The sequence below is a fragment of the Maylandia zebra genome, linkage group LG20 (genome assembly GCF_041146795.1).
Source record: "Maylandia zebra isolate NMK-2024a linkage group LG20, Mzebra_GT3a, whole genome shotgun sequence".
Lineage (NCBI taxonomy): Eukaryota > Metazoa > Chordata > Actinopteri > Cichliformes > Cichlidae > Maylandia > Maylandia zebra.
The window spans coordinates 3,559,883-3,585,383 of NC_135186.1; the positions used below are offsets into that span (position 1 = coordinate 3,559,883).

Below are 25,501 nucleotides of genomic sequence, written 5' to 3' on the forward strand. Positions count from 1 at the left end.
TATATAATGCAGAGAGTCAGATATTTGAAAAAGCCACAGCACATTTCTCTCGCTCTGACATGAGTTGAGAAGAATTTGACTTTAAGTCAGTCTTTGCAAAGTTCATGTAACACACAGTTGCAGTGCTGAAAACTGCCTCTGCATAAGCTCATAAAGTGACCTTGAGCACTTACGATCATCAGTGTGGCATCTTCACTGTAACCACGCTAAAAATAAATATTCCCTTCAGCCACTCCCGCAGCAGTTTAGGACTTCTCCAAAAAGTTCTGTTAATGTTTTTTTCTTCTTCTAGGAAACATGGACATTGTCTTGCGAGGAAAACAAGCTTCAAAGCAAACTGAACATAACAACTTAATTGCAGACTGCTGTCACTCTGCATTTCCAAAAATACTGGATTACTGGACAGCAAAACACAGCTTAAAAGCAGGGCCACAGCGAGCATTTTCTAGGCCAACAAGAACCCCTTCACACACCCGTAATGTCACAGGTAGTTATAATTCTTTGAGTTAAATGTCTAAGTATATGGACTGTAAATGTACAGGATGGTTTAAACATTTACTGTTTTTTTAGTCCAGTCCTTGTACCTGAGCATTTCAGAAGAAAATGTTTTATTATTTTTGTTTGTTTGTTCCTTCTTTACTTATCACATTCACTATATTTTGAGAAAAACTTGACCTTGAAATCGAGGTCACCAAGATTTTTAGCAGATTAAACCATGATATGAATTTCAAAATCTTACATCCCCTCGTTCTTGAGTTATCACATTCACAAACTTGGATGTCCATGCCGCCTGTCCACCTGCTAGCCTGGCAGGCGGACAATACTCCATCAGCCTTTTACATCTAGCTGACGAATAAAACATATTTTTGCACCAACCAAAATTACTCCACGAGCACAGCAACAGCAGGTCACAAAAGAAACCAGAACGGCATTAAAGAACCGGATTCTTCACGTGTCAGTTAAGGTCAGAGTTCATGATTCAATAATAAGAAAGAGACTGAGCAAAAATGGCATCCATGAGAGAGTTCAAGGAGGAAACCACTACTGACTAAAGAGAGCGTAAAAGCTTGTCTCACATTTGCCAAAAAACACCTTGATGATTCCCAAGACTTTTGGGAAAATACTTTGTGGTCTCGTATTAAACTAACGCAGTGTTTCAGAAAAGGAACATCATACCAGCAGTAAAAGAGGGTGGTGGTAGTGTGATGGTCTGGGGCTGTTTTGCTGCCTCTGGACCTGGAAGACTTGCTGTGGTAAATGGAACTATGAATTCTGCTGTCTACCAAAACATCCTGAAGGAGAATGTCAGGCCACCTGTTCATTACCTCAAGCTGAAGCGCACGTGGGTTCTACAGCAAGACAGCGATCCACAACACACCAGCAAATCCACCTCTGAATGGCTTAAGCAAAACGACATGGCCTAGTCAAAGTCCTGACCTGAATCCGATTGAGATGCTGTGGCATGACCTTAAAAAGTTGGTTCATGCTTGAAATTCCTCTAACATGGCTAAATTACAACAATTGTGCAAAGATGAGCGAACCAACTCATTGCCAGTTATCGCAAATTCTTGATTGTACACTGGTTGCTGCTAAGGGTGACCCAACCAGTTATTAGGTTCAGGGGGCGATCACCTTTTCACACAGGGCCATGCGGGTTTGGATTTTATTTTCCCCTTAATAATAAACACCTTCATTTAGAAACTGCATTGTGTGTTTAATTGTGTTATCTTTGTCTAATATTTAAATCTGTTTGATGATCTGAAACATTTAAGTGTGACAAACATACAAAGTAGGAAATTGGGAAGGGGGTAAACACTTTTGCACACTAGTGTAATTTGGTATGGACAAGTAAAGGACAAAAGTAGATCGGTAGACACGGTCGGCCTAAAAAATATCTAATACATATGAAAGTGTCTGAAATTCATGTACTTAAAAAACTGTTTGCTGAAGCTTCATCAAAATAGTCTCAGTGGAAGGCTGGCTGTCAAGAAGACATGCTTAAGAAAGGGAAATGTGAGACACTGTCAGTCATGGATTGGCCTCCTCGGAGTCCAGACCTCAACATTATTGAAGCAGTGTGGGATCATCTAAAGGCAGCTATCAGCCAAAGAAGAGCTTTGAATGTCCTTCAAGAAGCCTGGAGAATTAATCCTGAAGATTATTTAAAGAAATAACGGGGAATCTTATGTCACAGAGTTCACACTGTGCTGAAGAATAGAAGTGGTCATACCAAATATTGACTTTCAAGCTCATTAGAATTGTACAAACTGTTATTGTTGTTGTTTTTGCCTTAAAGATCCACATATGTCTGCATGCTTCAATAAATCCATGCATCAATTTCCCATTTTCCAAGCACAATATTTAAAAAGTGAGGAGGGGCTCAAAATCTTTGGACAATATTGCAGAAGTACTTGAAAGAGTATTATTCAATGCCTTTGTATACATCATTTCCTTTCATATCTCTTTTTAATCAAACTAAGTCTCCACTTTAATCATTCATATTAATAATTACATTACAATAGAAAACATGTTTTGATATGATAACTGAACACAGATAAAACAGTATAAATGTTCATTATGATGTAGTTTCTTTAATTAAAACTGCAGCACTGTAAGTGTTCATGGTATTCCTCTTGGACATGCATGGAAAAGTAAATATATTCATATAGTACAGATATGTACAATACAAGGACAATTTTAGAAATTATCAGTCCAACAAAGGGAGTGTGAAAAACCATCAATACACTATGTGTAATTTTCACATTACTGTATTTCCCACTAAATTGCTATGTTTAGAACAAGTCTGGCCCATCGTTAACAGGCCAAAGACTGTAAAGATTATTGTTATTTGACCAATTTAAACAATAAGTTAGACAACGAAGCTCAAAAGACACGACCAATTGTTAAAAGGTATTAAAAAAAAAAGAAGAAAAGAAAAAGAGGGGGTAAAATTTCTTTTAAAAGGAAAAAAAAAAAAGAACAAAAAGCACAAGTCCATTTTTCTGTTGAGAAAACAAACCAACAAAAACACAAATCGTTGTGTTAAAGAAATTAGTCTATATTCATCAGCGCAATCAGAAGCGTTATGATGAAGAGTGTGGTGCTAAAGACAGCACGCAACAAAATAATACAAGAAAACATAAAAGCTAAATGCAGTTTGAATTTTCATTTCAAATGAACAATCGTCTATTTGACTGCCAGCAACTTACACAAATTGCCGAGGTCGCCGTTGAGACTGTAGGAGGAGAGGTTCAGTCAAAAGGGAAAAGGTATTAAAGTTGCTCAGCAAATTCCCATTTGTGTATACAGTACAGATAACAGAAAACCATCATTAAAGAAAAAACAAAAAAACATTCTGATATCTCTGAAAAAAAAAAAAGTAAATTGAACAGAAATACAAAGCAATAGTTAACCTGCATTACTTTAGTGCATAAATGTCCTTATGTTAATAAGTCATATCCTGTTTTTGAAATATCATATCTCGCGAAAATATTAAGAAAGAGGGCAAAAGAGGGACAGGGGGGGAAAAAAAAAAAAAAGCAAACCACTTTGAGCATTCATGTAAAAATATATCGATATCTGGATAAAACATCTGGGGGATATTGTAAAAGAACTAGAGCCTTTCAGAAACAGTCACAAGACAGCTCGTCTTCTGCCCTTAAAGCTCTGACCACTGGAGATGTCTTTGCTCCGTCTCTCCACCAGATGACAGACAAGTACTTCAATATTTTAACAATATTCTAAAAAGACACTTTTTATTTACTTAAAGGCCTCAAAAAGCTTTGTTTATTAATTAAATGTTATATTTATTGATGTTCATTTTTTCCCAATTTATATACACTGACTAATATAATTCTCTAGAGCCGTTTTTTGCCCCCATACAAGCAAATCTGTATATATTTATGTGAGGGGGGGTATCGGAGGCACAAATGTGATCTTAAGGCAAAATGATCAAACACTGTGTGAAAGACTGTGTGTAAGTGCAAGTTACAAGCAGTGATATACTGTCATAGTGCCACTGCAACCTCTGAATCACAAAATAACAGTCAGGGTATTCACTTCTGTCCCAGGACAAGTACCAGATAGTCTTTGGAGAGATCCATTATGGCTTAGTTTCGGTTTGGTAGAGAGCATACAGAACAAGGGGTTCATCGCATTTTCAAACGAGCAGCAAAGGATGTGCAACCATCCTGAAAAGTGTGAAAATAACAGTTACAGTAAGTCCAGCAGGGCCCACACACGAAGAAAACACAGTCACCAGAACAGTTACATGTAAAAATGGAAAGAGGCATCCATTTACACACCAATAAACCACCTGCCTGTTTCAGGAAATATGAAAAGGTGGAAAAAGTTCAATTCCCTTCAGGTCAGGAAAAAAAAAAAAAAAAAATCTGCTCCAACAAACTTGTTTTTAAATCGCAATCTAACATAATTTTGGTTACATGGGTCAATCTGGGAGGACGTGCCAATTAGTTAAAAGAAATATAGCTGCGCATACTGTATCAAAAACCCTATTAGAAAAGTCACATGCTAACAATCTAGCTAATAATGCATCAGATCAGGAGTAGGCAAACTGCTATGTTCTGATGTACATAAATATACAATCACACACACACACAGTTAATACACTTTATCATAAAGGGGTGTACATGAGGTAAGGTTTTTGGGTCTAGGTTGAGATCGTGTTGTGGCTGAGAAACATTTACTAAAGGTCTGAGTGAATAATTGAGACGTGAGTCAGAGAATTCTAGACAACTATCGCATCTTTGGAGCCGAGGATGTATAGGGAGGCATTCTGTGATGGCATGTGTGGGTGTGCGTGCAAGGCTAAAGTGACGAGGAGAACAAGGCACTGTTCCCTGCTGGAAAAAGTGTAGAGCCCTGTGTGCTGTTTATATCGGATTTAATTCACACACACAAAAAAAAAAGTTTACGAAACACCTGTGCGGCACGTGTCCACGTGGGAAGATCGTTATGGCAGTATACTTGACGCAGTCCTACAGTCCAGTGAAGAGTCCTTATTACTGAGGGTGAGGACAGTTGAGTAGGGACGCACAGGAGGAAACAGGGGGGAGGGGGTATTGGAGTCCAGCCCCTGTAGTCTATGGCAAAGTTAACAGGAAGCTCTCTTAAAAGTCTCAGTCCTTTCCCAGAAGGCTGCTGATGAGCTCCAGGCCCCAGCAAGATGGCTCCCCAGGAGGGTTAGAAAGACCACAGAGGGGAGGGGGGGCAGAGGAGAAGATGTGAAATTCTGAATTTAAAAATGAGGGAACCTGGGAGGTGGGAGTCTTTTCTACCCTGGGTGACGAGCCAAGTGTGGGCCTTGGTGGCATCGCTCATCATCTGGCAGCAGATTGAGACTGTGCAGCCATGATAATGTGAGAGGGTCCGCTCTCAGCTCTCTGCTGCTGGCCCATTCCTGCCAGCACTGACATGGCCATAGCCTCAGCTGCTGCCCTTGAGCTCAGGCCGTTTTGCCCCGTAGAAGGGCTAGGCGCCAAAGAGCTGTGCTGAATCACCGGGGCAGGGGAACCTGTAGGCTCTGACATGTCTTTCATGCTCTCGTCTGCAGCTATACAAAAAAATAAAAAGGCAACACAGGCAAAGATATTTATCTCATTTATATTGAGCACATTCCACAGTTTTCATTGCTGAAAATCTTTGGACATTATGTTAATTTTTATTCGAGTGAAAATCAAGCTATATTCAGTAACTTTATCCCGTCCAAAATCAAGGAAATGCCCCAAAAAATACTATAAATAAAACAAGTAGTACTGGAACAAAGATTTTGCTACTTAATTATAGTTCTTGTTTTATTATTTTAATGTTACCATCAGCCCTTAGCAATATCTAAATTGCAAATGTTGCTTTTTTTAATCCAACTCTATTAATAATTTTTGGACACATTATTATCCACTGTGGCCGTTGCCATAACAAACTGAACCCTAATTATTTCAACAAAATTACAATTACTTTGTGGGCACTGAAGAAAACTACAGCTCACATGAAGATACTAAAGCCACAGCAGCATGGCTATATTGTAACCCAGGCCTGCTCATTTCTTCTTGCAATCACAAGTAGAGAGCTACACACCAAAGCCGTGTGTTTCGATTAAAATGTGAGAGCGACTTTGAGGTTCAAATTTCATTTTAGCTCTTTATGCTTTGCGCAATACATCTACTATATTTCTACATATCTAAGACATGCAATTCAGACTCAAGTTTCCTCTAACTTTAAATAGAACCGTGTGAACAGGGCATAGCTGTGCAGGGCTCACCTAAGTAGGCAGTCTTCTTTTGTAAGGTGGTTACAGGACAGTCCTTGTGGGCCAGCAGCAGCTGCTTTAAATGAGCCACCTCATTACGCAACAGAGACACTTCATTCTGAGAGGATGGAAAAGAAAAAGAAAAAAAAAATCAGACTGATTAGTACTACAATACTAAATTTCAGAAATTACATTACACTTCCCAAACCAATAAGGAAAAAAAGTAATGCTTGGTTATGTAATTTAAAATACAGACTTCCCATATTTTTCTTCCCTAATGGATTTTCCGGTAGAAACAAAAAAGTTGAAATGGTTTTGCTTCCACTGCAGAGCAGCGTACATTTCCCACAAGGCGTAAGGTGTAAATATTACCTAAAATTTCCATTTGACAAAATAAAGATATGAAACAAGATGTAGTGGTTTCCATTGTTTCAAATCTATCAGCTATGTTCATTTGCAAAAAGAATTTACTCAATACTAATGCAAACTCATTTATCTTATCTGGAATCCACCTCTCAAACTTTTACAAGTAGTTAGAAGCCCCATCACCAGCATCCACCCACTGGAGGCCCACTCACCGACAGTGAGACGTTCAAAGTGCTGAGCTCCTCGGCTTTCTTCTCTAGGGAGCTGACCCACAGTTTGCGTTTCTGTCTGCAACGGGATGCTGCCGCCCGGTTCCTCTCGAGGAAACGCTGCCTTCGTTCGTCGGGGTCATCGTCTGTCGTCCGCCGTCGACGCCCACCTGTAGGCTGTGCTGGAGATACCTGGAGGGAGAAGCAGGGTAAAGGTCAGAAGGAAACACACAGACAGACGAGATGAGTGGAAAAAAGACGAGAAAAGGGAAGTATGAGTCACAGTTTCATTTTAGCCAGCACACACCAGAGTCATCTCGGCACAACAAGAATATCCCCAATTTTCTGTTAACTAAAACAAGTGATGTGATATATAATAAAGAAAGTTTAGATGACTTAGATGTGATCATCTTTAATCCAAGTTTAAAGCATATTTTGTATGGATGAAAAAAAAAAAACATGTTACAGTCAGGAATTTATACTTAACATTGAGTACCTGAGGTTGTGCAGGTGATGGTGCGTCTGGCTGCTGGACCAGCAGCTGACTCTGTTCTGCCTTCTGAGGTACCATGGGGCTGCTGCCCATGGCCATGATCCCCATACTCTGTCCTGACGGGCTTTGCAGCGCAGCCTTCAGACGCTACAGAACAACAGTCAAATAAGCAACATCAATAACAGCCACAGGAATTAAAAAAAAAAAAAAATCATGAAAAACTTCATTGTAACTTTGTAGAAAGTCATAATCAAAGCGTGTCTGAATCAGTGCCAACAGCATGTCTACAACTTCACTGTGCTGCGTCTACATTAACTGATTCACACTTTGCAATAACAACCTGGACAAGACCCTAGTTACCAATTTTTGGCATGTTTTAAAGTTGTTTAAAACATGGAGAAGCCTGATTCTCTCCGAGGAGAACATTTACAGATGTGCTCTCTCTGAACTGTTTTCAGCAACAGATTCATGTGACCTCCTTCAGTCAGATCTGGAGGCTTTATATGCTCCCGCAGCAGTTCTCGGATTTTGATCATGTTTGATTTAAGTTGTGACTAATTCAGCCGTGATGATTAAAAAAAGTGATTGCAGCCCTGAAGGTACACAAGCAGTCAAATGTTATATATGCATGTGTATATATATATATAAAGCAACCTCGATAATGATCATATCGTATTAGAAGCGCCATGAACAAAAAGATTCTGCAGATCAGCCCGAAACCCCCCCAACCCCAAATAAAAACAAAAAACCCAAACTAAAGTTTGTCTTTAATTACAACGATGATCATCTTCTTACGACTGAAGGAGTGAGGGGCTAGGGTAAACAGAGGAATGTGCTAAAGGGGATACTTTATATGTTTTAAATACCATAAACAATGACTGCACTCTCTCAGTTTCATCTGGGATATAGCTGCAAGGTGGAAACTGTGCATGAATCTCTGTGTGTGCATTGCACTATCATAAAATGAGTGCAAACTGTGTTGTCAGGTGAAAGGGTTACATAAACAAGCAACCACAGTAAAAGATCATATGACGAAGGACCTAAGCCTGTGCAGCGGAAGGCTGGAGGGTGAAGATGGAGACAAAAAGAACAGATAAATAGATAAAAATAGAGAGCTAATCTAGTGCTGACCATCTTGGCCTCTGAGTGGATGCTGTAGCCAGAGGGGGAGTTGGAGCCGCTGCTGCTGCCTCCCAGAGGAGGACCAGGGATCCCAGGAATGTTGGGTACCATGCACATGGGTCGAGCCAGCTGGTGATCAAATATGAGACACAAATGCATGGGTTAAAACTAAACCAACTTCTAAGTTATAAAGTAAAGTTACAACATACTTAGACTGTTAGTCTGCCTTACATTAATGACAGAAGGCATCTGAACAGGACCAGGCAGCACAGGCACTGCCTGACCAGAGGGAAGCATCATCATAGGGTAATGGCTCGTCGGTGAACTGGAGAGACAGACAGCAGACGACAAATAAGAAGAGGAGATTCACTCTTGTGTTTGTTAATGAATTTTAAATTATGCTTTTTAAGAAATAGAACATGCAGTCCATTGCTTAATGATGAGAAAATATTTCATAGATTCATGAACTAAACTGTATTTTGTTCCTCTCAGGGTCAGCCACAATCAAATGACAAACCTGGGTTGATGTGTGTAACACAATATTATAATCCAGTAAAAAATACAATTTTATTTGAGTTGTTCAAGGTTATTGTGACTTGCTAAAAACTGAACTAAAAACTAAAACCAGTGTGGAAAACACATTTTAGATAGTTAAAATAAAAATGAAAACTACACTTGAAAAATAAATATGAATATTTAAACTAAGCTCAAATTAAAACAGAATTTTACTGTTTGCTAGTTTGGCCAAAAAACAAAACTATTACAACCTCCCTGATAAGGCAATGATGGTCATGTTTACTGAGACTTTGTATAGTTTTGTGTTATTATTATATTTATTCATCCATCTACTAAAAAATTGAAAATAATACAAACTAGACTAAAACTAAACATTTTCAAACAATAGAAACAAAACTGAGACAAGAAACCCCAGAGTGGAAACAAACTGAAACTAAACTGAATGAAAAACAAAACATCAAAATGGGGGAAAAAAAGACTATAGTAGTTCTGATATTAATGACGTGAAATTGTTTGATCTTAGCTTAAATATGTAATTCTGTCAAATATAAATATATCTGAATGCAAACACTCCAAATTATGATTTAACATATATGCATTCCCTCTAATACCAGTTTTTAACCAGTTTAATGCTGTTTCACATTTTACATGTCCAAAGATAAAAAGTTAAGATTTATATTATGACTTCCTTTGAAACCTTGAGTGTGACAAGCAAGGGATTTTTACCCTCTCTGCAGCCATTTTCACAAATGTGTGAAGTTGTCGACTTTTGTCTGAAACACTGTGCAGCGTCCGTGCTTAACTTGACTGATTCAACAGCAAATATAAACATTAATTTATCATTTTTTATTATTTATAATGGTTATAAATCCTATGCATATAATATTGCTGCAGACATAAGGAAGAATCATGTTACAGGTTCATGGGCTGAGTTTTGTGCAGGATATTGCAAGCTGTAGCTTCCCGTACAGTAATTGACGTACTACACATCGTTGGGCTTTTATGCAACACATTAATGTCCATAAATGAGAAACATTTTGTTAAGTTATACCCAATTATAAAATGCATGAGTTTAGAATGCAAATAAACTGATATGCTATAAACTTTCTCTTATTAGCGTGTACTTGTTTTCAGTGAAATGTTACAGATTTTATGTGAACCATGATCATCTTTTCCATTATCCCAAGATAACATCTAAATTGCTGCTGTGTTACTTTACATACATCTGTATATGAAAATAAAGACTTGTGTTAACAGGGGAAAACTGCAACAGCTGGTAATCCTAACACCTATTTTATAGTGTCTGTAACAGGAAAAACAAATTCAATAGTTCCCTTTAAAGCTGCGTATCTTTCTTATTAATCATGAATACTTCGCAAAACTTCACATCCTATTTCACAAGATCAAAACTGGCATAATTTTTTGTCAGAGCACAGCTTTTGGTTGTTTTTGACTGTGGCTGACCCGTCGGGACCACAAAAAAAGAAGAAAAGAAAAAAGAAAGAACATGATGGCATCTTTGATATTAAAGGTTCACTTGCAAGAACATGAGATGTTGTCACATTGTTTGCAAAACATGTTTTTTAAGCTAGAATTTATTTTAAGTTGAAGATTAAGCTTAAAGAGTTTAGCAAAGACCAACCAAAGGATTTGGAACTTAACTTACCCCAAAGTACGATTTGAGGGTGGAGCCTGTGTGATGACGGAAGTGGGTGATGGCATGGTGGGCTGCAGAGCATCAAAGCCCAAATGTAGTGGGAGGGAACCTGGACGCACAATAGTCGGGGTAGGGGCTGAATTCCTGGGTGGTGTGTCCTACAAGATTAAAACAAAAAATAAAATAAATTAGGCTTTTATGTCACACATCATTTGTACCCCCAAACAAATTTCTGCAACCACTGCAGCCACAATGTATCATGAATTACTTGCAACATCACTTAGCGATACTCCCCTCCTCTCTACACACCTATGCAATCCCCCTTATCAAGTTTTCTTGTACCTTTCCTTTAACTAGAGGCTCCCTGTTGCTGTCCGACTTCCCAGATGTGGAGTCAGGGCTGTCTGGGGGTGAAGAGTCGACTTCTACAGGTGCCTCCTGTTTCACCTTCACCTCTGATGGTGTCTGCAGGCTCATGTCCAAAGCCACTGAGTTGGAAGCAGGGAGCTGAAAATGAGTTACAGATAAAGAGAATAATCTTACACTACATATAGATCAAAGTATATTAAAAAAAGAAGAAAAAAAAGGGAAGTGGGCATTCATCACAAACTAAACAGCCACAACCCCAGCTCTGAAACGCATATAAAGTGCAATAAAACACCAAACAGTTTAAAAAGAAATTGCTGCAAAAACTGAAATGTAAATGACACACGGACTGTGTGCAAGGCACGAAGTTCAAGTTTGTAAATTTTTTGACTGAATTAATACTTGAGATAAAAAAGAAGGAAGTAAAATGTAATTCTTTCTGGTCATGTCGAGTCTCTGTAGAAAATTTCTTCGGTTACTGTACACTGTAATGCACACGGTCATGCACAAGCGCAGAGATAAAAGAAGATAAAATCATCAACTGCAAGTGTTGCTTACAGAGTTCTTGGCCCTCTTCTCATCATCATCTTGTTCAAAGGAACTGGCCAGCTCATTGAACAGGCCAACCTCCTCGCAGTTCTTTAGGAAACGAGTGGGAGTAGGTGTCTGGTCTAGGAAAATGTAATGAGCAGATATAACTATTCAAAGTAACAACACCACAGTTAGTTCACACTTACACTGAATGTAAAACCCCATGTGATATCTAGTGTTGGAGCACGCTGACGTTAGGGTAAATATTGTCCATCTGAATGCTGCATGAGGACATTTAAAAACACAGTGAAGATGAACGTCTGTCTCACACGGACGAGAGTACCTGCAATAATGACCGAATCAGTCCTGGCTGGTCCGAATTTCAGCGTCATCTCATGTTTGTGTTTGTGTACTGCCAAGTGGTCCTCGTTGGTAAACCTCTGGAAAAGCGAACAAGACAAAAGAGAACATTATATGAATTAGCCAACAAGAAACGGCAACTGCGTTCTGAAGAGACATCCTGTTTTTTGTATTGCTAAAATCAGCGATAGATAATCTTTTGTGGCCAACACATGCAGTCTGTGGAGCACGCAGTATGTGACAAAAAGGTGAAAATGTCAACAACTTGATAGAGAAGTATATATAAATAAAAATAAAGGAAGAGGGAGAAAAAAAATATCGACAGAACTGACCACAAAAGCTGCAGAAATAGCTGCACACGTAACTTGGTGATGTCCAATGAATTTTGGCTGCTTGCAGCTTAAGCTACAAGCAGCCTGGCGTTAGCTCAAATCAACCGCACAGACGGCATTAACAGCCGTCCTCGGAGACATGGAACTTCTTTTGAGAAGTGGTGAGGTGATTCACTCGAGAGACGTAGGAGAAATAATCTTGGCTCTGGCACCAGCCTATTCACCATTCACTGAGGCCTATTTTAGGGTCCCGTGTTGCAGTTGCGAGTTCAGTCGTGAGAGTGAAGTGGAAACACAGTCAAGTGTCGGGGGGCTTATTTTTAGCCCGACCAGGAGCATCACCAATACGTGTCCCATCTGTCTCATTCCTCTGAACAAGGCAGCTAGGTCTTGTGGAGAAAAACTATCTCCAACTAATCTCCATGTATGAGAAAATGGCAGCTAGGATTACTCCTCCCCACGCAATAAATACTGGACATCATATAATAGGGGAGCTGCTGTTGTTGTTTTTGTTGTTGTTGTTGTTAACTTGGTAGAAGGAAAATCCTGAGCAAAGCCAGGAATCAATCATCCTTGTTCTATTATGGGCATGATTCAGACTTTCCCAGTAGAGAACTGTTGCATTTAAAAGGGCAGCATTAAAACAGTATTTGGACATAAAGGATACAATAATTAGCAGCAAATCGCAATTAAAGGCCAGAAAATGTATAAACATATAATGAAGGTGCTGGCAAATGTACAGGATAGAGTACTGAACCTCAATGCCTTTAATACCGACCACTACCGCAGAGTAGTGGAAACCATCAAATCGAATGCCTTGTCAGTATTATAACGGAAATTTGATTGTTGCCAATTTTAGACTGCATTTTCATTTACATGCATTACTTGCTTGTTAAGATAACACCAAGCCTGTGTATATCAATATTTGTATATTACTCCTGTTTTAACTGCTGTGGCATGTGAGCTGGACCACTTGTGGTAAGAACCCTGCAGAGCACTAAACAGATTTTGTCTTTTGTTGTTTTGGTTTAAGAAGAAAGAAAAAAAAAAAACCTCAACCCTGGTTACCAAAAATCTGATGATGTGGCTCCATCACTAACTGAAGAAACAATTCACTTAGCTTGTTAACAAAGTGGATTCATTATCAACTACAGAGCCACATTTTTCTCTCAGGAGTAGGCAGAGATGAAAACCAAGCTAAAAGAAAGTAATATTACAGTTAAGTGATCACAAACATGACTCCCCAAAAAATTCTGTAATCTTAACCAGCGAGAAGTTGTTACATGTGTACCATGACAACTTTATTCAATTTCACCTGTTTTTGTTTTTTTTTATTTCACTGATGCCTTTGACTTTGTGTGTGTGTGTGTGTGTGTGTGTGTGTGTGTGTGTAAAGCAAGTGCATCTGATACCCCCGTGTTGGTGTAGTTCCTGCATTATCTTAACGCTTTAGAGCCAATGGTATCATATTTGATACACAGTTTCTACAAATTAAAGCTAATACGTGCAAATGATTTTTTTTTTTTATCTCATCAGAAAGTTCAATAAACACTCAATTTCCAAAAATTTTTAATTTTCTGGCAATTATTTCATGGTTCAGGCTTTAGATCAGGATCAGCAGTGCAACTGAACGATCATGTAGTTGTGCTATCGTAGCTTTGCAATGTGGGGAAAAAAGACATGTTTTCCTCTTTGTTTATATAAAATTCTGTTCTGGAAAGAATTGTAAGAATTTCAAGTGTTTTCTTTATTTTTTCGTACAATAGAATAAATATATGATCATTAGCCAAATTCTTGGATAATGCTACTCTAACATAATTATCATGACATAGAAACACCAACACAGTGATATCAGATAGTGTGTGTAAAGTGACTGTGTTTCTTAAAAAGGTGCTAAGCAAATGTGATTTCTTTTCTCATTATTTTTGTTTTGCATTTCTTCTGCCCTTTGACATAGATTCAACCAAAACAAAAGAAAGAAAACTGTTTGTTTATAACCTTGTACAGGTTCTCTAAAGTGAGGTGGCACTGCGATACTGACAACATACCCAAACATCTAGCACCACTCTGCCATCCCACACCTGTTTATACAACAGTCTGGCTCTAAAACAATGCTTTGAGAGTGACACAGCTGCAGACCAGCACTGTCATCCACATCACTTTGCCTCTTTAGGTCTCTGTTGCTTAAGCAGTAAAATAAATTAGTAATCAAACCAATGAAATATGCAGAGTATTTACATCACAAAAACATGTAAAGAAAGACAAAGGAAGGGTCCCTAGATGTCTGCGACGTTCTGAAAAGAAAATTACCAAACAACTCATCATCACTTATTTATCGACTATGCATGTTCAACTGCTTTACATGACTGCTGTTCAAACCACAATCCCATTCTTCTGATCAGAGCATGGAAGAAGTCCCAAGAATCCCAAGTATTGCGTAAACCCATAAACACTTTCTTCCTTCAGATTCCCAGGAGCCATTTCACTACTAGCTCTAAGGATATCACACCCAAATGAACACAGCATCAGACATGATGATTTCCTGTGTTGAATAATCATGAGTCTAAGAACAGACTCCTTTTTAATTTCTTCCTTCTTCTATTCTATGATATCAAACCAAGCCTCGTCGAAACACCACGTAACAGGCATGTGAGTGCACTACTGGCACTCAGCTGAGTCACTGCCTCGGCTCAAACCTGTGTCTGCAGGCGCTTAGAAGTCAGCAGTGACAGGTTGAAACAATAACGGTGCTGATTACTCACTGGAGCTTCCAGTGAGTCATTGCAAAAGGAGACAGCATTGTCTCACAAAACGGCATGCTAGCATGAATGTCATCGGTGTGATGTTAATTATAAGTGTTGCATAAATATGTCCGTTTACGCTTGCAGTGAGAACGGATCTTTTCAGGGTTGTTGTATATAGCGCTACATTAAAACCAGTGCGTTCTCAAAAAGAACGTCTATTTATTTTTAGGTTTCATATAGTTTTCTTTGAGAAGTACAATACTGTGAAGTGCAGTACTGACCTTTGGTAAGCAATTACAAAAGGCAAAGATTACTACCACAGAGAGCAGGACAATGAAAATAGAGGACTTACCTGTCCGCATCCAGGAGCACTGCACACAAAAGGTCGGTCGTCCCCCATTTTTCCAAAGAGCCTGCAATGTAACTGTGGTAGAGGAGAAGAAAAGAACATTGTTGCAGCTTTTTTTTTTTTTGTTGGTGTGTGTACTGGCAAAATCCTGAAAACAACAAAACAGAGATGCTGTGGCTTGTAGTCTTTAGTCTGAGCAGGAAGCCGAATGGTATTTAAAAATAACCCTGGCAAGGAGGAAAACACGCACAGTGGCAGCGAGAAGAAGTTTCCCTGGTGATACTTCCTTCACACACACGGGGGCTTCGGGCTGGCCAATGAGGAGCCTGCTTACACGAGAGGACGGCAGCTACCGTTTACACAAAGACATCTCGGTCTCCTTCTCTTTCCCTGTCTCGTTTTTCCTCACTTCCAATGCCTCCTTCAATCATTACTACTCTCTCCTCACCTCTCTGCCACCTTGCCTCCCCTCCCCTTCTCGTACCCCTCATTCAATGTTTCCCGCTCTCTGAGTCAGCTGTTTCTCTGTGCACGCACATGCAATCTAAGGTTAAGTACCTCCTCATTCACTTTATGAAGGTTTTCATGTGTTTCCACACAACAGATCTCTGGCACTGGACACATTCCCATTGACCTCGCTGCGTTTTGTTCTCCAGGTCATCTTACTACTTCTAAATGAACATCTGATACTTATATTTTAAATATTATGAAATTTTGCAATCTTAAGGTGGATGGTTCAGCTCCTGAGAAGCAGGATGAAGAGTTTTAAGGTAATTTGACATAGCTAAAACTAACAAGTTTTTTGAAACATGAACAACCACATTGTTATATTAGTAAGTACTTTAAATTATGTATAGTTTTTTTTTACCAATATGTATATATTGTTAGAGTGTAGCTACCTTTTGCTAGCTGGTTGTTAACATGACTTACAAGAAAAACACATTAAACATAAAAAAGTTCATCAAAAGATAACCATTATTTCAAAAATATTTCACGGCATAATCACACCGTTTTGTATTTCTTAACTTCTAATAAATGTGCCCCAGGATTTTAGTTTTAGTGTACTATTAACACAGTATTAACAGTATTTTGTAAAGTAAGTAAAAATAGAGGCATATGTGGGCAGCACTGTTGGCCCTTCTAATCTACTAAAAAACCTAAAAAGCTTTCCAATAAAAGTTATACACAACACCCCTCTCACCTTCTTATTATATGCTGTTGTTGAGAGTTAAATACGTGCATGTTTTATTTGTTTTCTTCTTCTGAAGTGGCAAAAAAATGCAAGCATACTGCTTCAATCTCTAATGCCACCAACCCACCCCCACCCTGCGCTGCTCTGCACAGCTGAACAACACTGCACGTGGAGACAAACTGGGAAGTTTAGAAAAATAACTCATTAAATTTAAATCGGGAAATTGGAGGGGAGGGGGGAGGGGGTAGAGGCAACGGACATGAATGTTTTAGCATTCTCAGCTGGCCCAGAGTGACGTCTGGCAGCTATTACACAACACTGTCCCACTGAAAATACACCAACTGCATCGAGGACTTTGTTATGTACACACGCAGACACAACCAACATGTACACAAAGGAAAAATAAAGCCACTCACTGGTATTTATGTAATATACTGTATATATTATACTCAATGTTCTCCAGCTCTTGAGCAAAAATGTTGTCAGACTTTTGTGATTTAACACAAGCCCTAGGATGTCTTTTGTGATTCACCTCTTAAACTTTTACTTTAAAAAAAATGCTGATTTGAAGACGGGGTAGACTCTCTGTTTTTACCATCAACTGACAGTCCATAATTATCTTTCAGTTTATTGCAATTCAAAAAGCAAAAGTTTTCCAGCTTTAGAAAACATATATTTAGAAAATATAGCCGATGGGCCAATCACAGGTCTTTCAAGACCAGACCAGTTGAGCACTACCTTACAACCACTGGCAGGCAAAGTGAATAACATTATACATTATTTCATTACAACAAAACATTCTGCTGGAAAATCCTTGCCCCTGGTATTTATGTATTATGCATTTATACATGTTATTGTGACACATACCAACTAAGCATTGAGGCAGTCTAAAGTTGTCATGATACTAGAATTTCAAACTCGACACTTGTACACAGAAAAATATTCGATACCCTTTTCAATACCACAGGCAAGATTTTCTGCGTCCTGCAACTAAATAATGTCAAAGTAGTGATATCGTGAAAAAGTTAACTTTTTTTTTTACACTAATTTTCCATAAATTACAGCTTTTGAAGGTTAAAGAAATTTATCTTCACAAACAAAAACTGAAAGACCTAACCGGTCTTTGATTGGATTTTAAAACTGACCTCACAGCTGGCAACAACAAAACAAGAAACAGATTTTGATAAACATTTGTTAAAAATAAAATAAAAAAAGCTCAGGTTTCTCATCTGGTCCACATCTGCCGGCAGCAGATGTTGAATACAGTTCACACTGCTCCTCAGTCTGCAGCTCTTCACATACTCAGCTCTGCTCTTCAAGACTGAAACCCGTCCAATTCTGCTGCACTGCTCCAGATTTCACTCTCTATTTGCTCCAATTAGTTCTCCACACTCTGGACTCTCTGCTCAGTTCAACTATGCTTCCCCAACTGCTCTGAAAAGCCAGCAAAATGCCCAGTTCTCCATGTGTCTGTAATCCAGTCTGTTACAGCTCAATAGCCCATTCAGCCTGCAATAATTATTCATCTTTTGTTTAACTACAGTCGACTATCATCTGTTAATGATAACATATTACTAATGTGGCTATGGGGCAATTACTAATAGTTAAACAGCTATCATTACCATGTGTGCTGGTTAGATAACTGTTTAATATTTCAATGTTGTTGAAACTAGAGCTTTACTGACCTCTGAAATTCCTTCTAAAGTGTTGTTCGGTATTATGGACAATAACTACTTCAGCTGTTAGTGAGGGGAGGAGCTGTGGGCCTGACTACAATGGTGCTGCATGCAGTTGTGTGTCAGCTGGAAGATGCAAAGACACCACTGTTTGCATTGATACTCTTGCAAACGAGTATCTTAATTTAATATTAATTTTGAGCGCAGGTTTTTTTGTGTGTGACAACAATGGTAACGTCACTCGTCCTCGCCCGATTCCCCACTCAGCAGGACAATGCAGCCACTACAATGCAAAAACTGATGAGTACAACTTCCAACATCCTAAGGTGATTGAGCAACTGCGGGATGCACCGGAGCAAACACCACACCACACAGCTACCCATACGGCCCAAGGGATCACATCGCCAAAGTCATCCAATGAGAAGCCACGAGACATTCCCAGACGTCCCCGGTCAATAGCCCAACAGGGCAGAGATGTTATGAAAGAACACGTTCACCTGGGATATAAGGATTTGAATCTTGTTTGCAGCCAAGCATAGACAAATTGTCAACAGGTAGGGTCAAAAACCAAAGAGGAGAAATCTGTTGAGTGTAGTAACATTGCAGTCTCATTACTTTTGAGTAGGGCTGCCACGATTTGTCGACTAGTCACGATTACGTCGATTATCAAAATCGTCGACGACTGATTTAATAGTCGACGCGTCGTTTGAAGCTTTGTAAGATCACAAAAGACGCAGGAATAATAGCAGGATTTAAGAGTGTAATAACGGACTGAAACAGAAGATGGCAGCATTGCATGTACAAGGATGTCAGCTACCGTTAAACCCCGAAGAAGAAGAAGAAGCAGCTGTGTCCCAGAATTCATAGCGCGGCCCAGCGCAGTTTCCAACAATGGCGGCAGCTAGTTAGTTTTAATGTTACTCTTATTATTCTTTCTGGGTCACAAAATAAACGTTTAACATATTTTCAGGCGAGAATGTAGCTGTGTAAACCTCAAATATCTGCTCAGTTTATCAGGACACCACATATTTTCAAAAGCGCTCCGACGTTTTCGGAGACGTCTGTTACCCACTAGCTCGTTAGCGAGCCGGGGGCTAGGCTCACTAGCGCCGTGAGAACACCGGACTCCCCGCAAATCGTTTTCAAACCCACCACCGTCTTTCGCTACTCAGGTTAAATATATATGAGTCACTTAGATAACTTAAAATGTTATTGTTTGGCTTTTTTTTAGTATTTTATTTGTTCCTGAGTAAATCAGTTTGTCTGAGATTAAAGTTATAGTTTTTACACAGCTGAATAAACGTCAAGCAGACAGCTGATTATCAGAAGTGTGAGATGCTCCAGAATATACTCCAGTGTCCTGTTATATTTTAGATAGCAAGGAGTTTATTAAACTTCACCGAAACAATCTGCAAATTTCATTAAAATTTAATAAACTATCATCTTGTCTTTATTTTTAGTTAGCACAGACCTTAAACACTTAAAGCTGTAAGCTAATGATAGTTATATAAGAGCAGATGCTGCTGGTGCAATAAGCTGTAGTTTTACGTCCAATGGATGATGATCTGATTAGTCGACTAATCGCAAAAATAATCGGTGACTAGTCGACTATCAAAATAATCGTTTGTGGCAGCCCTACTTTTGAGCAAAAATTTGTTTGTGAATTAAAAAGTTGCTTAGTACATAGAGTTTTTTTGACAAACTGGAAAGAAAAGACAAATTAAAAATGTTTAGCATTTCACTATTTCTGAGTTACTGACCACATTAACCTCGGCTGTACCTCTAACATGTGTTGTGCATGTCATTTAACATTATTGAGTGGGACAGATTATTCATTTTTTTGGCGAGGCATAAATGTCTGAAAGTTTTCCCAATGTTGAAGTCAGTATATTTTCCTCCTTCCATCTCTCCCTCTGCAGTCCTTGAGCCAGCGCGCGATTACCGAAGCCTTGCGCTGGAATAAGACACTCTCCCGTGAAGCTTAGCTTGTAACAAACCTAACGGTTGTGTCTCGCTGCTTCATGAGAAAAGGGGTCTGCATCATATTTGCAGGCAAACGCTGCCCCTCTCTGCACACGTCAAAGAACCCATGAAACAGAGAAGTCTGATTTCTTGCAGGCAACAGGTCAGTGCAAGGCCCCTCACAAAGTGCTTCCAATCTACTGAGTCTATTTGGGTGGACGTGTCTGCAAACGAGATACTCCATCTAGCTCGTTATACCGAGGGTGTGGACTGTTTGAGGAAATGGACACATCTGGCATCAGGAGTAGGAACAGATTTCAAAGTTTACATCTTACTAAAGACATGCTAGACATTAACTTGGCTGGCTGGCACCAACATGAAATGTGGGATTTGATTTTGTGGAAAATCCACCATAAATTCCAGATGACAGGGGTGGAAAACACCATTTGTTTTCATAGCTGCCCCAACCAATTACTTAAACTGATTAAAACAGATGTGTTAAGGTCTTTTCTTCAGCATCTTTTACTTGCTTCACATTAAGAAGCCATCCGTAATTACCGCCTAGATTTATTTATTTATTTATTTTTTACAGGTAGAAATTATACAGTTAAATTAATGTTGCGACTGTCAGAAGTGTCTCACTAACGTTTTCCTATACCCTCAAATAGCTACTTCATGCAGACCCCCAATTTCATGCGAGATAATCAGTCAACTCGTTACATCAGTCCTGATGCACATCACTGATATCAATTACAGGTTTTGATATCAAGTATTTTCACCTCCTTTCATCCAAGGTGACATGGAAGCACTCAAAGCGTTCTCATTTCTGTCTCTCTCATTGAGTCGATGCCAAAGTCCCAACATTAACTTGGATTTCTCCGACTCAGCAGGTGTAAGGGAACAAGTCCCAGCTATAATCAGCCACAGCCATCCAGTGTTTGACGCCGCCTGCTAGGAAACTGACTAAACAAACTGTATTAATAGCTTGCACTGCAGCCATGACTGTGGAATCTGGGGCTTAAATTGCCAGAGGGTAGGGAGACCCCACAAAGAGAAAAATAACTAAAGGGGGCTGGAGGGGAGAGGGATAAAAAAAGAAACCGTGAAAGAAAAAAAATGCAAATCAAATATGTGCTTGGATAATTATGGGATCAGAGGTGAGCATTTGAGACAGGACATCCAGGTTTATGGCTGGGTGTGTGCAAGAACCAAAGTGTTTTGTTTATGTAAGCAAAGTGAGCACAAGATTTAGTAAATGGAACAAAAGAAATCCTATTCCTACTTCTGCATAACCAACAAGGCCTGAAAGCTAAATCAGTGTTGATGCAGGACAATACAGGATGGACTCAAGGGAGCTTCCTAAAATTAAATCAGAGACATTTTGTAGATTTGATTGTGGTCTGCAACTTTAACAAGCAAATATAGATTTATAACTATAAATTCAAAAAGAAGAACACCACATTGAAATGTAGCCAGTAGCTTTTACCCATGCTCTACAACACTTTCAAGCCAATCATTACTTAACTAATCTAATCAACAGAAATGCCTAAAAGCATGCAATATACACTTTAAAAAAAAAAGTTTCATTTTCAAGCTGCAAAGAACATTTGTGTTGGGTCCAACTTCCAAACATCTCGCATTACTCTTCAGTAATTGCATGTATTTGGTTGGACAAGACATAGTGCAGTTTTCTCAGTTCTAACACTTCTCTTAGTGAAGGAATGATGCACAACTCTGCCAAAAACATGACCTACATTTCTCAGGAAAGTGTTGACATGGATGGAGACATGGATCGTGGAGCGTTGAGCAGTTCAAATTGCAATACTGTGGATATCATTAGTACTTTTTTTTTTAAGGTTTTCTTGCAAACCCAAATTCTCGCAATATATCCTACCGCCAAAAAATCTACACGAGCGCGCTTTTTTCCACATATTCGGCAATATAAACGAAGATTATTTTAAAGTTGAATTCCCAAAGTTCCACAAACTTTAGTTCCTTTGTGAAGACACCGCTAACTGTGTCGAAAAGGTTTGTCTTTTTTAGCCTCCATTACCTCTGGCTACGTACGGGTACATAAGCCCAGCCTTTTCCCGTAACAATGCCGCCTATTCTGTTCAGCAATTGGCCACGAGAGCGTCAGTTAGCGACTTCTAGGGCACTCATAGGTTCGAACCCTGTCAATAACGTCCGACAGCTGAATCTGATTGGCTAAAATCTCGAAATCAACTTTTTTTTCCTATCAACGCAAAACTAATGGCTAGCTAATGTGGCTAGCGTTAACAACAGGCCGAGCGCACACTTAAAAAGTGAGTGATAGCAGCACTTGCTACCACTTTCTGCCATGACAATAGACATATATTAAAATCAATTTAATAACATCCGACGTGAATTGCTGTATTTCAAAGTGCACTTCGGGTATTTAGAGTAACAACAGCCGAAAAGGCTAGCACTTAGTTGGTTGGCGGAGTGACACTTGAGTGCAAAGCGAGACACAGTGGGTCCGAATGAAACGTTGTAGCTCCCACAACAGTTTTGACAACTACATAGACGTGTCGTTTTAACGTCAGCAAACACTGAAAAGTGTCGTGTCGAGCGCGACATTGTAATCATTTACTATACTCGAATAATCTATGGTGAATTTAAAGGTTAATAAAGTGTTTACAAACTCACCCTCGCGCCCCTCTCTCTGACTCCCCTCTCCTCTCTCTTGGAATTTGACACTCCCCTCGACGCGGACTTATCGCGAGATTTCGTACAAGCTATCTCTGCCTGGCCACATGTAAAGAAATGCACCAGAAAGCTCCTACATTTATTTGTTTTGTTTTGTTTTAATTTAATCATAATGAAAGTTCTGTGTATATAAATTCAACCCAAATTTTCTGCAGTTTAATGATGAAACGAAACTTAATTTTTGAATATTTTTCTGACTCATCAGAAATTGTAACCCTTACTCTTACATTTTTTTTCTTGCTGCTATTTCTGTGTCTGTATTCCCCCACTCAGCCTTTGTATATATCTTTAAGCATAGGATGACTAGATGGGAAAACAGTCTTTATGTTTTCTGTGTCATTTATTAAAGCTTAAACAGAGAAACATTGACTTCAAGTCCACCTATACAGTGGGTGCAATTAAGATATTAATTGTAACTGACTCGTGAAAAGAGGTAAATTTGGCTTTGCAGGGTAAGAATTCCCCTCATAACTGTATGAATTTGATGGGTTTTCGAACAATAAACTTTTGCGAATATAACACATCCTTTTAAGTACTGTACATTGTATGTAGAAGCTTTTTGGAAGCTTGAACTGTCACTTACATTTTTAAGATATGTCTCATTTGTCTGATATCATCAACATGTCATTAATTTAAAAAGTTACTGACTGTGCATCTGTGTGATTCAAAAAACATGATAAAACATTAAAATGATGATACTTGTGGTGCATATGGTTATTAGTTTCATGATATCTTCATTTTTTCAAGTCACTGATTGAAGTTTTGTTACATGGTATGTCACAGCTGTCAACAGTGGGGTCGTTCCCCTCTTGATTTGGTTTCCTTCCTGATACTCTCAACTTATCCCTTTGTAAAGGTACAAGCCCCAAATAGCTGGTTAAAAAAAAATCACAAATGAATATGCCTGAACTTGTGATCATGTAAATGTAGCTCTTCTTATACATTTGAAAAATGCATTCAAAAATGTATTCAGATAAACTGGCTGATGTAATCTACAGCCAGTGTTGCTTAACAATAAATGTTTCCTCCGATATAGAAGTGTCACATTTACTTCAAAGGCAGTCTTACAAGCTGGTGACTTAGAGACAGGGCTAGAGGGACCCCCAATGGATAATATGAGAATTGAAGGTGCTAATGGTAGCTTTCAAATTCTTTCCAAAACACTGAAGTAACGGTATAATTGGTCATTTCTTTGACTTAAATATGTTTGTCAAGAGCTTTCCCCAGAAAAAAAGCATTTAGCATTTTAAAATGTAAAATTAAATACAAACCTTGTTTAACTGTTGTAAATAGCACTTCTATCATAACTCCATCGATACTCTGGCCATTTTTTTGCACTACAATTAGAAATTACTTCACAAATACTAAGTATAAATATATTATCCGTTTCCTCTGAACTGCTCGCTGTAGCCGCTGTGATCCACTCCAACATGTGTACTAAAACTCTTATTTTTTATTATTCATGCCCTTGAGAGAATATGTTAGATGCAGCAGATCATGAATATTACTTCTGAATTTAGGTTATACACCCACTGGTCACTTTATTAGGTACACTTTTCAACTGTACATTAACACAAATATCAGCCAATTACATGGCAACAACTCAATGCATTTTGGCAATTAGAGATGAAGACGACCTGATGAAGTCCAAAATGCACATGAGAATGGGAAAGGAGAATAGTTGGACTGCTTAGACCTAATAGGAAGGGAACAGTAACTCAAATAACCACTCCTTAAAACCAAGGTATGCAAAAGAGCATCTCTGAACATGGAACCACAAAGCATAAGGGCTACAGCAGCAGCAGACCACACCGTATGCTACTCCTGACAGCTGAGAACAGGAAAGTGAAGCTTGCCTAAAACAAAGCACAAAGGATTCGAAAAACGCTTTCTGGTCTGATGAGCATAGGGTCAGAATAAAAAAACAACATGAAAGCATGGATCTATCCTGCCGTGTAACTGTCTGCCGGTGGTGTAATGGTGAAGGGATATTTTCTTGGCACACTTTGGACCACGTAGTAACAACTAAGCATCATTTAAATGCCACAGTCTGAGTGTTATTGCTGAACATGTCCGTCCCTTCATAACCACAGTGTAGCTATCTTTGGTGGCTGCTTGCAGCTGAAAAATGCACCATGTTACAAAGCTCAAATCATCTCAAACTGGTTTCTTGTACAATGACAATGAGTTCACTAGAGCACGCTTGGGATGTGGTGGATCGGGTGCTTCACATGGTGGACCTGTGGCCCCCAAATCTGCACAACTATGTCATGTCGTCATGTCAATATGGCCCAAAATTTCTTAAAAATGTTTCCAGCTGTCGAACCTTGTTATGAAGAATTAAAGAAGCTCTGGAAGTAAAAAAGGGGTCCAACCCAGTACTAGCAAGATGCATCTAAAGAAAGTAACACGAGTGTATATTTTGACAAAGCTACATATGTTATGTTATGTTCAGTTCATGGTAGCCTGTAGCCATGCACTGAGCTTTAATAATTGCACTTGGTATATGGTCTCTTTAATGAAAGATATTTGACATGCCAGAAGCAGGAACAAAGTTTTAAAAAAACATCATGGCTCGTGTTTTAAAACGCTGTCACTGTGAATGTTTGGTCATCAGTGACAGTGCTTACT

General features: G+C 38.9%; 1 protein-coding gene across 3 annotated transcripts; it reads right to left on the reverse strand.

Moving 5' to 3' along the window:
* Window positions 1-2,571: 2,571 nt before the first annotated feature.
* Window positions 2,572-22,902, reverse strand: atf7a (activating transcription factor 7a). 3 transcript variants are annotated; one of them, XM_004558698.5, is made up of 12 exons: window positions 22,811-22,902; window positions 15,314-15,385; window positions 11,869-11,965; window positions 11,553-11,665; window positions 10,971-11,135; window positions 10,638-10,786; window positions 8,687-8,780; window positions 8,465-8,584; window positions 7,337-7,480; window positions 6,844-7,032; window positions 6,278-6,383; window positions 2,572-5,572 (listed from the first exon to the last, which is right to left on the reverse strand). In XM_004558698.5, exons 2-12 carry the CDS (start codon window positions 15,359-15,361, stop codon window positions 5,340-5,342), a joined length of 1,458 nt encoding a protein of 485 aa, XP_004558755.1. In that variant the 5' UTR covers window positions 15,362-15,385; window positions 22,811-22,902; the 3' UTR covers window positions 2,572-5,339. The 3 variants fall into 3 exon arrangements, with proteins under 3 accessions (XP_004558755.1, XP_076734201.1, XP_076734202.1); XM_076878086.1 differs by lacking the exon at window positions 22,811-22,902 and adding an exon at window positions 22,194-22,464; XM_076878087.1 differs by lacking the exon at window positions 22,811-22,902 and adding an exon at window positions 21,895-22,155.
* Window positions 22,903-25,501: the final 2,599 nt, after the last annotated feature.

What these genes read in the sequence shown, in the direction of transcription:
- atf7a (XM_004558698.5), bottom strand. Translation starts at nt 15,361, where the DNA reads ATGGGGGACGACCGACCTTTTGTGTGCAGTGCTCCTGGATGCGGACAG. An exon ending in TGATTCGGTCATTATTGCAG is followed by an intron (nt 11,666 to 11,868) that starts GTACTCTCGTCC and finishes ACATTTTCCTAG; the next exon opens with ACCAGACACCTACTCCCACT. An exon ending in AGAAGAGGGCCAAGAACTCT is followed by an intron (nt 11,136 to 11,552) that starts GTAAGCAACACT and finishes ACTCATTTTCAG; the next exon opens with CTCCCTGCTTCCAACTCAGT.